Source organism: Apteryx rowi, unplaced genomic scaffold, assembly GCF_003343035.1.
Source record: "Apteryx rowi isolate R43461 unplaced genomic scaffold, aptRow1 scaffold_137, whole genome shotgun sequence".
NCBI lineage: Eukaryota > Metazoa > Chordata > Aves > Apterygiformes > Apterygidae > Apteryx > Apteryx rowi.
In genome coordinates this window covers 1,244,040-1,260,987 of record NW_020447608.1, presented here as the reverse complement: position 1 = coordinate 1,260,987, position 16,948 = coordinate 1,244,040, and the positions used below count along the sequence as shown (strand labels likewise).

General features: G+C 38.1%; 1 protein-coding gene across 1 annotated transcript in view; it reads left to right on the top strand.

Moving 5' to 3' along the window:
• The first annotated feature begins 3,511 nt into the window (after positions 1-3,511).
• The window catches only part of SPTLC2 (serine palmitoyltransferase long chain base subunit 2), a 63,486-nt gene continuing 50,049 nt past the window's right edge, over positions 3,512-16,948 (top strand). The window contains exons 1-4 of the mRNA XM_026057163.1: positions 3,512-3,706; positions 11,481-11,635; positions 12,715-12,863; positions 13,182-13,306. Of these exons, the coding sequence (XP_025912948.1) occupies positions 3,581-3,706; positions 11,481-11,635; positions 12,715-12,863; positions 13,182-13,306 (555 nt within the window). The 5' untranslated portion in view covers positions 3,512-3,580. The remainder of the gene's footprint in view (positions 3,707-11,480; positions 11,636-12,714; positions 12,864-13,181; positions 13,307-16,948) is intronic.

The window sequence follows — 16,948 nt, the reverse complement described above, 5'->3', positions numbered from 1 at the left end:
CTTGGGAAAACAAGCAGGCTTGTATCGAAAGTCTGGCTACAAACTTCCTTTCTACAGGCACTGCTAGAGTGTATTTTTAGTCATCTTATGCTTCATGAAAAGTCCATGGAATTGCATTCAGAGTATTTCTTTAACATTTAATTCAAATATGAATGTGCAGCAACTTCTCAGCTTATGGAACAGATGACATAAGTATAGAAGGATGTATAAGCACCTTGGTAGAAGAAAGCTGAAGAGATGGAATTGATTTAGGTATGTGCTGGATCAATATGGAAATTCCTGAAAGGGCCTTTCATAGTGAAATGTTGGTTTTGACAATGTGGAATAATATGTTCAGTTTTTGCTCTGGTATAGGATTTGTCATGAGCAGAGGCTTCTCTAAAGACCTCAAAAATTAGTATACTTTGATTATTTTCTGATTAAGACTGCATGTAGATATATATGTATTTTTTCAAAAAGGTATACTTAGATATTAGTTAACCTCAGACCCACACCCTTGRAATGTATCATTCCATCTCTTCCAGGTAAACTTTCAGTTACCTGGAAAAGATATTAAAAGCTGTGATGTGATCTCTATTGATTAGATGCTGGGTGATTTGAGAAGTTACCACTACCAGCTGTCTGTCTGCTCATCCAGCAATCTGCTACTAGAAGACAGCTACAGGCAATAGATATGTAGGATATCTGCTCCTGAGTTGGTGCTATTCACAGCCTGATCTATCAGTGTGAAAACATAAATTTCAGTTTACTTTAGTACATCAAGCTGTGAAATTGTAGCAACTCGGGCCTTTTGTGCATGATCTTTCTCAGTTTTGGATGCAATAAAATTCTACAGTATCATGAATTGGAGTCATGGTGATACAGTTAAGCAATCCTAAGAGTAAAAGAGAAGAGAAAGCTCTCATGGTTTTTCCTTGCAGTGTGGGCTCACCAGTCTGCTGTCATGCTTCTTCCATCCTTACTCCCTCCCCACAGCTGCTGATTCTTGTTTGCCGAGAGATATGGCATGAGATTGTGGAGCTGTGCTGTAAAGACTATCAGAAAAATAATAAATAACCTTCTGGAAGTTGTTATGTTTCCAACCTGGATCCATTCAGTATTGGAGGGGTGCTATGCTGAAAATCAGATTAACTTTAGTTGTACAAGCCAAAGGGTAATGCAGATGGCTCAAAGTGGGAGTGAGTGGGAAAGAGGGGGAGTTCCTTTGCTTGGCACCGTTCCTGAAGAAAACATAATATGAAACTGTGGTTAAACTTGGTTAAAGTTTTAAATTGCTATACTCTCAGCTGAGATGTGGTAACCAAGTGCTCATACTCCTGTTCCAAAGCACAGTAATTTTCTAACTTAAGCCATTGCTGCAGTCAGTATGTTCTTAAAACTACTCCGGTCCTAAAACTAGCCTCAAAGCACTGCAAGTTAGTTATTGACACATGGCATGAGTACATGCTGCTGCTCAAAGAGATGATCCCACTCTGCCTTTACTGTTTTGTCTGCCTGCTTGAGTGATTCTCATGTCTGCACAGCTGTATCATGACCAAATCGAGGAACCGCTCTGGTTGAAACTTTATTTTGCTGTGCAGCTACCTGGGTGCTTGTGCTGGCAGAAGGGCAGAGATGGAAATGAATAGCTGTGAGAGGGTGGTGTTGCAGTTTGTACTCAATTAGTGACTATATAGCTATAGCATAGTTTTATCCTGAGAACAAACCCTCGCTCCCCCCAAAATTATTTTCGAGATATTAATGCCAGCCTTGAAATAACAGAATTTCTCTGGCATCTGTTTCCATATAATTCAGTGTCTGGTAAGGCAAGCATGTGTGCTTTGTTTATTGATTCATCAACTGTTATATAAGTTAGTACAGCTCTGGCTTCCTTTTTGATCTCTCTTGAGATGACAGCATGGGTGTTATGAGAGAAAAACTTGTTTTGCTCCGTCTGCCAGCCCCCACTCCCTCAGTAATTATTAGTTATTGTCCTTCTTGATGTGCTTAGGATCAACCTCTTTCCTAGGAGTTGATGTTTCTTTGCTGAGTAGAATATTTAAAAAATACGTTTCGTATTGTATCTGGCTATGAACTGCAGTGAAAATTGAGCAACATCCTAAATGTGTCCTTGTCCTAGCCCATGTTTCAGGGTGGTGTTATTATTAATATAGGCGTTTACTGAAGAATGTTATCTTGGTTTCCTGCTTATTTTCAAGTTACTCCCATGCACATCTGGCAACATCCTTCATAATATACTTGGATACCAGAGTGTAGCAGAAACCGAATGCCAAAAGGTAGTCTTAATCTACTTAAATTGCCTAGTATGTACTCCTTTTTGTAAGCCAGAGAATATTGGCAAAAGTTAATCTAATCCTGAAAGCAGTAAGACTTGTTGTTTCTTTTGATGTTAGAGATAGGGGGGTTGTCTTGGTCTTTGTTCTTTCACACACATAAATAGCTCTTCTGTAAGTTTTAGGAATACAGATAGCAATTTGCATCTAATGGTTGGGTTTCTTTGTTTTCATACACTGACTTCTGAGATCTGGACCTTTAACTTAGTTTCCTTGAATAAGTGATCTAATTAAAACTATGGCATTTTTCCCCCCCAAAATTATGTTGAGTGAGCTCTTGCCTTGTAGCTGCAGAAGTTTTTCTTCAATAGTCACAAATATTACGCATTACAGGAATCGTGCTTGAGGAGGGCATGCATGTGTATTATACCACTAGTCAAGTTCTTGTCTTCAGGAGATAGTCTTGATCAGCCTTTGGCAAGTATTTAAGTAACAAGATGACTTTTATTGTGGATTTTGTGCAGAAAGGCTTGCTTGTTCTGTGTGCAAACATGTATGCAATGTTCAGACTGTGTGTATACAATGACTTTTTTTGTCTGTGGCATCACGTCCACCTCATGTATGAGTGCAGTATTTATGGCAGCATCTTTAGGCTAAAGCTATGGAGACATGTAAATTATACTTGTTTTGCTACAGTAATACAGGCTCCCAAAGTTGAGTATACTTTGATATTTTCCAGTTACTTTTTCAGTTTTCATGATCCTGATAATACAACGTTTAGGTTAATAAAATTATTCCTCAGTTCTGTTTCTTCTATTTCTGAAGTGAGTCTGGGGAGCCTCGCTGTTCTGTTATTTCTGTCTACCTGGTTCCTGTTGAAGGAGACAGGCAATTTTTTCATTTGGGGTGGCCTGGATCTTAGCAATGATATCTATATAACTTAGCTAGCTAAGGAACTTGAATGAAATGTTGGGTTAAGCTGCACTGAACTGGTAACTGTGACTTTCATTATGTTGAAACTTTGATGGGTGAGAAGTCTTTCTCGCAGCATCCATGTATATAGAGGCTGATGGTATTTGTCAGTAACGCTTGAGTCCAGCCAGAAGTACTTTGAACAGGGCAGGGGGAATCCAAAGCTTGCAATAGGTCACAGTATGCCAGGGACTACTCTGAAATGCCTGTTCCATGTTTCTTGAATGAAAATCTCATGACTGCTTCTCTTCAAACTTTTGCTTTAGATTCATCATATTGTGCACAATGGAGGATTATACAAAAAGCCTTTCAATGAAGCCTTTGAAGAAACACCAATGCTGGTTGCTGTGCTGACCTACGTAGGCTATGGTGTTCTCACTCTCTTTGGATACCTGCGAGATTTCCTGCGACAATGGAAGATTGAGAAGTGTCAAAATGCAACAGAAAGAGAGGAACAGAAGGTAACCACTGGGAAATATCAATGCTCAGTGGTAAATGATATGGCTGAGACTGTAGTTTGGGCATTTCTTCGCGGAGCACTGTGTTGATTAAAATTTTTTTTTTCTTTTACTGTTTCCCATGCATTTGGACTGCCCCATTAGTTATGTTAGTACCACTGTGTGGTTAAACAAAATAGTAATTCTTTTTGCTGGATTAGAGCAGTTCCCTGATCTGGTTCACCACAAGGCTGCATCAACAGTTATATCCACATGCCGAGAGATGCCTCAGCTGCTGAAACAAGGGTTTGGGAGAGGGAGAATGCATAAGCCAGCATCATCAGCAAAAGAAATGCATCGAAGGATCTGGTTTGAGTTTGACAGCAGTGGGAGGCAGTCTGATGCTGTTCTGGTAGCTCTGTCTGTGTTTTGAATTGGAAGCATGTTATTAAGTCTCTAGCCCAGGTACTTGCAAAGAAAAGCTTGTGAATGAGAACCAGAGCACGGCTGGATGTTTTAAATTCAAAGGGCATCCAATACACTAGTAGGTTAGCCAGTGAGTAATTGGACATACTGACTCCAGACCCACTGCTATTAATTAAGAATAATTAATAATAAGGTGAAGAGTCCTGCCTGCTCCAGAAACTGTTCTGGAGTAGATAATCCTGATTTTCAATTGTCTTAATCCATTTTTAGAGGTCTTTATTCCCTACAGGAATTACTGTGAAGAAAGCTACCATCTAAACTTGCAGCTCAGTAGCTGTTCCCTGTTAACTCTTAGTGTGAGCCCTTAGTGCAGTGTAAATACCAGTGAGCTCTGCTCCAAAAGTGGAGTAAATTGGCTTACTCTTGCTGATTGGGGTTCTGTTTTTCCCAGCCACCCTGGGGAGCTGATCTGGCTTATAAAACTTTAAGGTTGGTTGTTATTCAGTTGCTGTTTTCTGCATACAGCCACGCAAGCAGTTGCAGAAAAAGGAGTGGGGCGTGGCAGCTCAAGAATGCAAACAAATGACCGAGGGTGGGAAGGAGAGGAAGGGGAAAAGAAAAAAAAAAAAGAAAGAATGGCTTCTTTTGGAGGCAGCACTGGGTTAAAGTGCATGTCAAATTACAGTAGACTAGCTAATGCAGCAAACTGATACCTAAAATTATTTCACAGTAGCTTCTTTATGCAAGCACCATCAAGTGGATAGAAACATCCTCATAGGAATTTAATGAAGAATAGATATTTTATATTAGTTAGAAGTGCAGGAAGTTAAATTTACACTATTTCCAAAACTGACTTCTGGAATCAGGAAATAAAATTTTGGATCCCTTTTAATAGTTACAATATCCAAATAAGGATTTCTAGCTAAATCTTAACTTGTAACCTGCTGTGTTCATTAATTTCAGTTGAGCTGCTCTGGTTTATGTCACCTGAGAATATGACCTCTTCATATTTTTCTGTGTATAAAACAGAAATTGATATAAAAAAGAATCGGAACAGTCAAAGGGCTGCAGAAACCTACCAAGACTAGTTATTGGAATAAAGGGTGAAATACTGGCCTGTACTCATGGTACTTGCAATGAGGATTGAAAATGAATAACTGAAATGTTGGAGCAAATTAGGTCTATTGCTCTGAACTGTTGTTCCTGTATTTTTGTTACACAATGTTTCACAGATTCTGTCAGTTCCTTTGAAAAACACTTGTTCTGTTACCAATGTAAGGTGTGAGACTGCTTGTGGTAGTCCTTTTCTGTAAAAGCAGTCATGACTTACATGAAGGCGTGCAAAAGGAAGACCTCAGGCCGAATTGGAACTGCAGTATTGAAATTAGACTCTCCATATACTGTTACACTGCACGCTGGAGCACAGAGTTTGTTTAGCTCCTGACCACCCTAGTTCTAAAAAGGCAACTAGCCTCAAAAATTTTTATAAACTAATTTTAATATTGCATCTTCCCCTGAAAGACATTTGTTTAACAAGTATACCTCCTGGCTATACTTGCAGATGAATTGAAACCCTTTGGTCATRGCTTGTCAGTAATGCTTGAGTCCAGCCAGAAGTACTTTGAACAGGGCATGGCTTGGAGGGAAGAGGTACTTGTATTCTGTCTTTATTTTGTATGTAGGACCTTTGTGGATGGATCTAGGAAGAAGTGCTTTTTATCAGAAGGCTCTATTAGCTGTGGAATGTGACAAGTGGGTCAGTGATTATGGCATAAGAATGAAGAATAGAAAATCCTGTTTAAAAAAGTTTTGGTGTTGATGAAATCCCAGATTAATGTACTTCCTTAAATCATRTTTTCAGTGCTTAGATTGGAATAGCTGTTTCCAATATAGGAAGAATAGAAAAGTGATCACATGAGGTCTAGAACATACAGTACTTATGCTCACATTTTAGTGTTTTAGGCTCTGTTTGCCTGCAAAGGAATTAGTGARAGAGCATTGTAGCATATCTAGTGTGGGAGCCAGGCTTTATTTTGGTGTAAGGGGGTGCTCAAAGACTTGTTTTCAAAACAGTTTCTCATGGCTTTCAAATATTTGAATCTCTTCAGCTGCTGGCTGCCCAATGATCTTTTAGGGAGGAGAATATAGATACTAGTTTGTAGAAAAGGCTTAAAACTCGTACTTGTTTTATTAATACATGTAAATCAGAGGAGCCCTGCAGTTGCCCTGAAGTAGTCTCTGGCAGTTTGTGACCTCTGTGTGACATTTTTGTTCTTCAAATTCTAAACAGCCAGCCAGATAATTATGATTTTCTTAAATATCAAGCAAAAGGGTTAGCTTTAGCTTTCTGAAGTAGTTCATAAATTACTTAGGAGAAAAGCGCAAAGCAAAGGCATTGGAAGTAGCTGTGTAGATGAATAGTGTACAACAACCTGCTTTGTGAGCAAAACTAAATTACATAGTGCAAGTATTTCATAAAGGGCTGAATGAACTTGTCCTAAAAGTTATGGAATTGAAATATGTGGACTTTCTGTGGTGTATTTCTGAAGGGAATTGCAGTTAAAAGCATAGCCTAAACTTAGGTCCAGAGTGCAGTATTAAAAAAAAAAAAAAAAAAAAAAAAAGCAGTATTTGTGCGTTTTGGAGGGCAATTGTTTAGATCCTTCTTCAAATTGTTTGTCACTTAACAGCGTGGTCTTAGTCTGTGCACCAGAACTAGAATATGAAAGTGGCCAAACTAATTTAAAGAGCAGACTTTCCAATGGGATTATACAGAGCTGTCTCTGACAGCAGGTAAAGTCCTTGAAATTTATTACAAGCAGTGCATTGGAGTTAATGATTCTAGATAAACACAGTATTCACCACCAATGGAACACAAAAGGATGAAAAGGGACAGCCTGTGCTGATGCTGATTTTCAGGAAGTAGTCTTTTGACAGTTTTTGGCTTCATTTAAAATATATCTAACTGGACTTTTCCTGGAAACCTATGTTGTGTAGTATATCCTCTGTGAAACATTATCAGTCTGTTTTAGACATGAATAAGTGGCAAGATTAACAATTTTCAATTACCCTGCTATCAATTTATGCTTACCCAAATTAATTCAATGCCTAGTGCAAACCTTCCCAGTAGCAGTGTAGTTAAAATACGATGTGGATTTTGCAGATTTATTGGCAGAATGAAGAACGTTTTTACCTTTCTTCCAATCTCATTTGCATATTAATTACCTTCTATATTCTGTATACAGAAGCAGCTCTCCAAATGGGGACCTAACTCTTTAACGGACCTCTTGCTGCTCAGTCGTTTGCCTATTTAGAACATGTTTCTAGGTTCTGGGATCTTCAAACAGTTGTTCACAGGAATTCAGCTGTAGAAGTATTTTAGGGATAGTAACCTGCAGTCTTTTGTTCAATGCTGTCTTTAGCATCTATATAGCTCATCATTGGTCTACTGAGGATATAAAGGCTACACATAGTTGTTGCTCCATTTTTTTTCCTGACTTACATAGCAGTGAAATGGAACTAGTCTTTCTACTTCCTTTTAGAAGCTTGAAATTTGTTGTAATTGTCTACTTGATTTCCATTCAGAGTCAGTTTTATATTATCAGGGAACGCATTATATGAATTTCAGATAAGCACTGCTGGTGCTCATGACACCATTCGTTAGCTTAGGTGCAATGCCATGAAAACTTGGCTCTACAAGCAGCGTAATTACTGCATTTACATGTCACTGTGCCCCAAGCTAATGGTTACAAAGTTCATTATGACCTTCACTTGTTATACTAGTATTTATTTACAGTATGATGAAATCTTGGGTTCCCAAATCACCTGTGTTAAGTTGCTGCACCCCCAAGGGAAAATTTTTTTCTTTCCCTTATATCACTCTTTCTTGAAATTGCTATGCCTTTCAGGCTTCTGGGAGATCACTGGTATTCAAGTTTCTGCATCACCTTACTGGTAGGGGGATGTGTTCTGGCTTTAAATGAGCAGGAATGAAGCTATTGAGGATTTCTTAGCTTCATGTTCATAGGGATTTAGATGAAAGAACAGATTGCTTTTGCTCCCTTTTTTGGAAACAGTATATCCTTTGCAAGTGTTTGACTGGGTGGTCACTTTGAATACTRTTCAAAGAATCAGCTTACTCCCAGAATATTTTTTCTCCAAGTCAAACTGTTGTTCTATCTAAGGCTGATATTCTTAGTTTGTTATGGCTAGAAAGAATGTTGGATCTGAAATAGGATGAGAACTTGATAGAAAAATAATAACAACCTCTGAAGGCTATTTAAACGTAGCAGTGATTGCTTCCAGCAGTGCAGATAGGACATTTGCAACACAGCACTGTGGCTCCACATGAAATAGTAAGAAAATTCCCTTATCCATAATATATTCCTTGAATTCCTGTTGATCTGTAAGACACCTTTGTCCTTATGATAACTATTTCACAGTTAAATCTCTTTAAACTTAGATTTATGATGTTGGCTTGTAAGGTTCCTTATGATACTTGTGTTATATCTCTTGGTGATGTCACCCTGTTGTGGGTGATCATCTGTATCTCACTAGTTGAGCTTGTTCCTCTTCCTGCTTTGTCAGACTGCGTTTCAAAATCAAACATGCTCTATCTGATCAGTAATCTGAGGTGAGATTGGACTGTATCAGCCCAGGCATACCTGCTTGAGTTGGTACAATGACTCATTTCCAGGCTCCTCTCCTAGCCAAGAACCTTGGCTAAAGTCTCAGTTGACTTCCTGGGTCACATAGCTAATGCACTTGAATAACTCCCACAAAGCTGAATTCTCATACGAGGATGGTTAAGAAGAACTGTAAATGGTTAAAAATATCTCAGTAGACTCGAATTAAACTTAACAAGTACAAATCCCTCAAGCATTGATTTTTCTGATGTGTCAGGGATTTTTTTTACCTTCTCACTTGCCCCACCTCCTTAAAAATGCTGTAGGAGAAGCTTTCAGATACTTGTGGATAATTACTTGGATTCTGTGATTAGGATGGTCTTATTACACAGCTGCTACAAATACTCATGCATATCACCACTTTCTAATAGAGTACAGTAGCTGTGTAACTTCATATGCAAAGGAAAATCTCAGATACATTTGCCAATACCAAGATGCTTTTCTCCTTTGTGAGTATAACCCCCTTGTTAGTGATTCAGTCTTGTAACCACCTTCTGCCTGGGATAATGTGAGATGCTGAAGTTGAAGAAGGATAGAGCTGTGTAGCTACTTCAGAAAACCAATGATTGTCTAGAGGATTACAGCTTTGTATTAGCTGACTGACTACTCCTGTTGAGCTTCCTTGACAGAGGACCTTTAGAGAAGACATGGTACATACGTGTGAAATAAGGCCAAGCTATACTTAAATAAAAGAATGTGGAAGAAATAATTGCCTCTCAGTGCAGTTTAGCTCATAGAAATCTTGTTCCTGCTGCCTTTCTTTGCTGAGAAAGGACATCCTTGTGATTCCCTGGAAAAGATCCCTGGCTAGGTTTGGTTTGTTTTTCTGTAGTTGAAATGAAGTGGTAAAAAAAGAATATGATTGTGCCTTTTTGGCACATCATTGTGCAGAGGCTAATCAGAAGGGGATTTAGGTGCAAATATGTTTACTTAGAAGTTACAGTGTTTGGGTTCCATCTTTCCTGTGTGGCTTCAGGTAAGAGGATGCAAAGGCATGGGCCTAGATAGTTCTTTTATTCCAAACTGAAAGGATAATTTTGTTAAATCATTAAAATAGGAAGGCAAAAAAAATACTCTTCCTCCAGTTGAGCATTGTAAGAAAAAGCTTGTCAGTGCCAATTTATTTAAATTAATATTTAAAAGCTGGCATAAATGTTCCCAGCTTTGGCTCAGTGGTACAAATATCAAGTACCCTAATATTTGGTCAGAAGAATATTCTCCTTATTATCCCATCACCAAAAATCAAATGCCCTTTCCATATTTTGATTTCTGTTATGGAAAAACAGAAGAAATGCTAGGCCGGCCCTTATCTTTGACATAAATCCTATTTTTTTCTCTTTGTAGATCATTAAAAAGGCATTTTTTGTGACAGTAGCAGATGTATTATGCATTCTTATCATTACTGAATGTCAAGTTTCCTCCTAATTGAATAGTAATAAGGAAATCTCATGACTTCTGAACATTGTAACTAGGCCAGAAAAACATGTTCTTCAGTGCTCAAATGTTCTTGCTGTCACAGTTAGTTTGACATTCTTGTGTTATCCATTCAAGACAGACACTTAGTGTTCCTGAAAATGTAGGAAGGGAAGCTAGAATTCAGGAAATGCTCATACAAAGAAATCCTGTGGGACTTAAGCGATGATAAACCATAGAGAAGAGAGGTGCTGTAATGTAGCTTAATTGTTCGGATTCTGAACAAACAAATTTGTTCTACAGATAACCTCTGTGATAATACTAATACTGCTATATTAAATGCATTTCTTATATATAATAAAAAATGGCAAAGCACCTTGGTTTTCAAATTCTTTGTGTAATTCTGTAAAGCAGTGCATGCTGTCTGATGCTAAAAAGCAATTGCGCATTCCCTTGTTTTTAACTCTTTAACTCTGAAGGTTGAATTCAGATCTCTTGCAAAGACTATACATCCATGCATTTGACAAATAGGATCACTGCCCATTTTCTGGATGGATGGTCTTCTTGACTACCCTAAAATGTCCCAATAAGGTCAGCCATCAAGTTGATAATAGAGCTGGAAAGAGAGCCCAGGTATTCCAACTCCTAGTCTGGAGCTCAGAGGAAAAGGCCTCATTGCATCACTAGGAGCTCTCAGTTCGGCTTCTGTATTGCTTTCAGACCTCCTTCCCCTGTTTTTTAGACTCCTTTGAGACTTTCTAACTTGATGCATGACCTAATGCAGTGATTTTTTTTTCTGTTTGTGATTGATGGCTTTTAGATTCTTTGAATTACTTAAGGTTTGACTGAAAAGTAACTAGGAAAAAGTGGCCTATTTTTCAGTAGGCTTATATTTGTTCTACAGGAATTGGCACTTACTAGTGAGGAAGCCTTGGGGACATGGTAGATTTGCAACTTGAAAAAGTTTGAAAATCACATTTGGCAGATAGACTTTACACTAGTAGGTTCCCATTGTTCAGTTTTGCTGCTGTCTCACCTTCAAGCAATTTTGCACTAGCATGAACTTCCAGCAGTAGTAATACTGGACTAGAAACACTTTAGGTGGAATTGTTTCAGGACTTGAGACTGAAGAGCTCTTAACTTTTTATTCTATTTTCTTGTTTTCTCATCTGTAAATTACACTCATTGATACAACAAACAACTCATTCTCCTTATATTACAGCAAACTGGGAATACACCTTCGTTTTACTTGGGGTACTTCTGATGTGTTTCAGGACTTTGTCCCATTGTACCAGGACTTTGAAAATTTCTACACCAGAAACCTCTACATGCGCATTCGAGACAGCTGGAACAGACCAATCTGCAGTGTGCCAGGGGCCAAAGTGGACATGATGGAGAGAGTTTCCCATGACTATAACTGGACATTCATGTGAGTCAATATTGGAAGAAAGGCTTCCAACGACTATCTTTAAATAAAGAGTGTCTAAGAGCAGATTGAAGGCTGTAAGGTTAAAGGAGTTGTGAATCATGTTTGCTTGAGGTTTCCACAGACATGAATTGATGAATTTTGCTGTTTTGAAACACATCTGACCACCAAAATAATTATTTTTTATACAATCTTTTGAGTAGTAATATTTTTCAGTGCTCTTGACTGTGTTAATATTTCATGGGCACTCTTATAGCAGCATTAATACTTCTGTGTGAGATGACTAGAACCTTGAGCAGATACTTTGGAAGACATGACTTTTTGTGACTTTTTGAGCTGCTTTAGAATCAGTCTTGGCACTTGAAGTAAATGTTGTTGCCTGAAACTGAACTTAGCATGATTGCTTTGAGTCAGAACTGAAATAGACTGTGGAGACAACAGAAATTCAAGTACAAGAATTGTCAAAAATTGAGATTGACACACCACAAGGTTTGATGTGAAGAGGTTTACACCACGGTACTTGGTGAAACTAGTCATGTCTCTGCTTGACTTTCACATGCAAGATAATAAGCAGAACTTTTTTCCGCTAAACTTCTTCCTTAATCTCCTTGTCACATATTGTTAGCACAGCAGTGCCAGATGTGTTTCCTTTCTGTGGTTAGAGGATATCCTGCTTGAAGGGCTGCCAAGTTAATTGATCTAGAGATCTTATTTTGTAATTGGAAAGAAAGCTGCATATTTCTTGCGTGGAGGGGGAACGTGCCAGGGAAACAACAAATGGTTTGAGAAGTCTCAAGCAATATTGAATGATAGCAAATGCTCCTTTTAATGTAAACCGTTGTAGGTACTTGCTTCTATCCTCAGTTTGAGACCACAACAGGGGGTGAACACCTTTTTCACTGATTATTTCAGTTTGATAGTAAGAATCGTTACCAAAAAAACCCTTAATGGTTGGTTTTGTTGATTTCTACCATTTCAGCATTATCTTCCAGGAAACTGAAATAATACAGGAAATCTTCTTGTATAGCTGGTTTTACAATTACTGGTGTCTTAACCTGTTTGTTTTGTTTTTTTTAATACAGGTACACTGGGAGAGTGATAAAGGACATTATTAATATGGGTTCCTACAACTATCTTGGATTTGCACAGAATACTGGGGCTTGCCAAGAAGCAGCAGCTAAAGTTCTGTCCCAGTATGGAGCTGGGGTGTGCAGCACTAGGCAGGAGATGGGTAAGTTGGAATGAGATTGGATGTTCCTAGAATGTATGCTTCGAAGTTTGTAAAATGACCTCTGGCTTCTTTTAAACATTACTTATTCCAGCTTTTGAACTTTAGTCTAAGCAATCAAGAAGTTCTTCCTGAGTGAAAATAAATTGACTTGCTGGGTTTAGTTTATCTAGCATAGCAGTTGACTCATTATGTTTTCAGATTTTTTTTTGATGGGACTTTGAACAAAGAACAGCCTGGTTGCTGAAAAAGCTTCTTGTAGAATACAGCAATAAGGGAAGTTTCTCCTCACTCTGAATTTCTTATTTATTTTATATGCAGGAAACTTGGACAAACATGAGGAGCTGGAAAAGCTGATTGCCAGATTCCTAGGTGTGGAATCTGCAATGGCATATGGGATGGGGTTTGCAACCAACTCCATGAACATTCCTGCTTTAGTTGGCAAGGTATGGCTTAAGTCACTGGTAAAGATACATCTAACAAAGATTCTGCTTGTAGGGTTTTCCAGAAGCTACTTGTTTGTTTTCACTTTTCTTCACTGGCAGCCCCTGCAGGTACTCTGTGTGGAAACCACAGGTCACAGTATGCATCTCTATCTTGGGCAAAAATCTTTTGGGAACACAGCATCCTGGAGACCAGTAGTGCTCTTGCCCTCTTTCTGGGGGAGAGCATAGCATGTTATGGCTTGCTTCCTCAGGCTACTCATTACTGTATGAAATAGTGGCCGAWTAACAGGCTGATGGGCTGGAGGTATTTTGATGCTCTTGAGACACTAAGAAGTGACTGTGTCAGTGAGATGTGCAGATAAGCTGGATTGCATGTTGATACATACAAAGTTTATTATCTTTGAGGGACATCTGAAAAGTCCTTCCTTTGAAGGAATAAATTCCTAGTAGAAAAACTATTTGAAAAACAGAAGGTCAAATGTAAAGACTGGTTATCTCTACTGTGTGCTCCATAAAACAGTATACCATGCAAACTGTGGTATTTTAGTAATCGGAAAATTAATGGAGGAGAACTCTTTGCATCTTCTGATACAAAATATATGTTCTCTTATCTCTTGCTTAAAGTGAAATAGTGTGAGTACTGGGACTGTTTGCTCTCTTTGAAGATGATTCCCTGTTAGCCTGATGCTAGAAGCATATTGGAATTCTTTATCCCTATGTACTGAATTATTTCTCCTTTATTCACTTTATTTTTCCACTTCCTGAGATCATTTTCTAAATTCTTCCACTTGTCATATCTACAGTTCATAAAATAGCCGCCTTGTTCTTCCCAATAATTTTTTCTCTTAGTGATTGTCTTCTTGAGTAGCTGTAGTGTCTTCCCACTTCTGATAGTGTTTTGTAACATTGAAGCAGCACTGTCTGCTTCATGCCTCTTTTGTCTTGGTTTGTTAAATTTTAAATATGTCAGATGCTTTCCATAATGATAAATATTTTTGAATCAGATGCTAGAGAGGAACTGAGTGCATCAAATCTAGTCCTTCTGGAGTTAAATAGCTCCACAATGCTATGTTTTTGAACAACATTTATGTTATTGTGACTAATGCACATCTGTTCTTTGTCTTCCTACCTTTCCCTGGTTTCTCTTAATCAGAAAAATGATTCATGATTTCTGTGAGATTTTGAATTCACAAGTCTGGTTAAACATATCTTTGACTGTCTGAGTGTTCTACCTGTTTTAGTCAGTAGAAATCGCCCAGTACCACGCAATAACTCAAGATTTTTTTTCTGTGTATGTGAATCCCATTGTATTATCTTTAATAGCATATCAAAATACCCTTGAGACACCTCACTCACTTCCTTAGTTGCTACATTTGAACTTTAACTGTTTTTACATACATTGAGAGAGTCCTAATGGTAAATCCCAAGACATGTAACATACCTGTTTCCATATGCATAACTTATACATGTAATAAAATAACTTTTTTCATATTCGAATGGATTACAGCAGGTCTGAACTGTTAGTGATAAGCATACTTAATTTTTGTGCACTTTAAGTAAATAATAAGAAGTTTCTGCCCCATAATACTAGAATTGCCACTATACTCAGGTGAATACCCCCAACAAAAAATGGCCTCTTCTGAAGATAAGAGCCGTTGTTAGTGAACAATTTTACAGTTGCGAATACTAACTAAATGCTGCTTCTGGCTGCCTAACATTGCTTTTTATTGCACTTTTAATCTTTTTATATCTACAAATAAGGAAGGTCTCACATAAATCAGAATTCTGAATTCTGGCATAACCCAGGATATGGTGGCTGTGTGTGTACAGCCTGTTTGGCAAGGCTTTAATAAAGAATTCTCAGGGAAGCCTATAGATTATAGATCCCCTGCTTGATTTGAACTCAAGCTCTCAGCTTACTATTGTTTGTATCTGTCTGCTTGTCCTATGTACGTTTTGGGTACAAAGTTTCTTGGAACATGCGTTTTTGGAGTTTAGGCAAATGTAATTGGTAATGGCAACTGCACTTGGCCAGAAGAAGTTACTTTGATAGTCAATGATATGACTTGAAGCTATTTATTGTCTATACCATATCTGGGTTCTTACATCACAGTTACTTAGTTTAAAATACAAGCCACTGTAGTAAAGCTGTTCACATATATGTAGTGCTTGACCACCTGTTCCCTTTTTGCTCTGTAGAATACTTAGGCATTTAGCTTATGTTGCTACTTAACCCTCTTTTAATGGCAACAGCTATGACTTGATTATCCTAGGATCCAACTCTACCCCATAGCGTGGTCAGCATTGCCAGCAAAAAGAATTCAAAAGCTTCATCAGCGTTACCAAGTTGATCTTTGTTCACTATGCCTTGTCAACACAAGCTTCTAAGTAGATACTCAAAACAGGTATAGTTGGTATAGACTGAAAGTTGTATTTCAGCACTGTTAAAGCATCACTAAAAACAGGTCTTTCTGCACCTGRCAGTTTTCAGCTGGAGAGACACACTGTTGACAGTCAAGTTCTTGGCTGCACGGTACAGTCAGTGCCAAGTCTGCTGAGTGTAGACCACAGATATTGTGAGATATGAGGATTACATAGTCAGAAGTTTTTAGACCATTTGAGGGGAAGTTAGGTTCTTAAACTTGCCTGTTTTGGAGCAAGTACCATTAATATAGTTACTGTAATTATCTGAGAGCAACATTTTGTACAGCCTTTAGCAGAGGGCTTTTCATTGTAGCTCCGGACTGACAGAGGTTAGATAGTGGACTTAGAGCAACAGTGCTTGAAGGATTTTATTGTAGTCATAAGAAAACAGTGAATGAACTTCCATATATAGTCAGTTTGTGAAATTAAGTGCTCAGGACTGAATTACACAGTTCACATGCAGCACTTCATAGTAAAACATGGTTTTCACTTCAGTTTCCATGTCTGCCTGAAATATGTGGTGTGAATCTTTCCTGTAACACCAGTTTGAACACTTCAGATTTAGTGCCATTTCTGGATAAAACCAGTCTCGAGCCTCCCAAGAAAGGGATGTAGAATACTTCTATGTACAATGTGATTCTATGCAAAATTTCCTTTATTGTGGGGAAAATACTCCTGCTGTCTGATGCACCTCCTTGTGTAACTGTAGGCATTGCCTTTCACAATCCCTCCTGGTATCTCTTGTTGCAGAGAAGAAATGTTCTTGAATCTTCCCTCCAGCAATGTGTCAAGAGAAACATAGAGGGACCAAGTATTTAGTGTCACATCTTCACTACCTTGATGTGCTCTCTGGATTTTTAATTTATCAAAGTCACTTCTAGAGTTACGGTAGTTTGCATAGTAATAGGAGCCAAGGTGATATAGAAGTATTATCATTTTCTTACAAGTTAATCCTACAGTATGCATTCCTGAATTTGTAGACCACAGTGGCAGCGCTGTGTGATGAATGTTCAGTATATCAGCTATTGACCTAGAATCACTGTTGCTCTGAAAACAGACATGTCCCAGTTTGGTATTTGTCTAAGGATATATTTTCTTTTTCTGTACAAAGGTAAACAAATTCAATATAACATTTAAGGGCTTCAAAAAAACTTCTGAATTTCACTCTTCAGTTTTGTTTCCTGCTCAGTGTCTCCTGTATGTTAGCTCTATCTACAG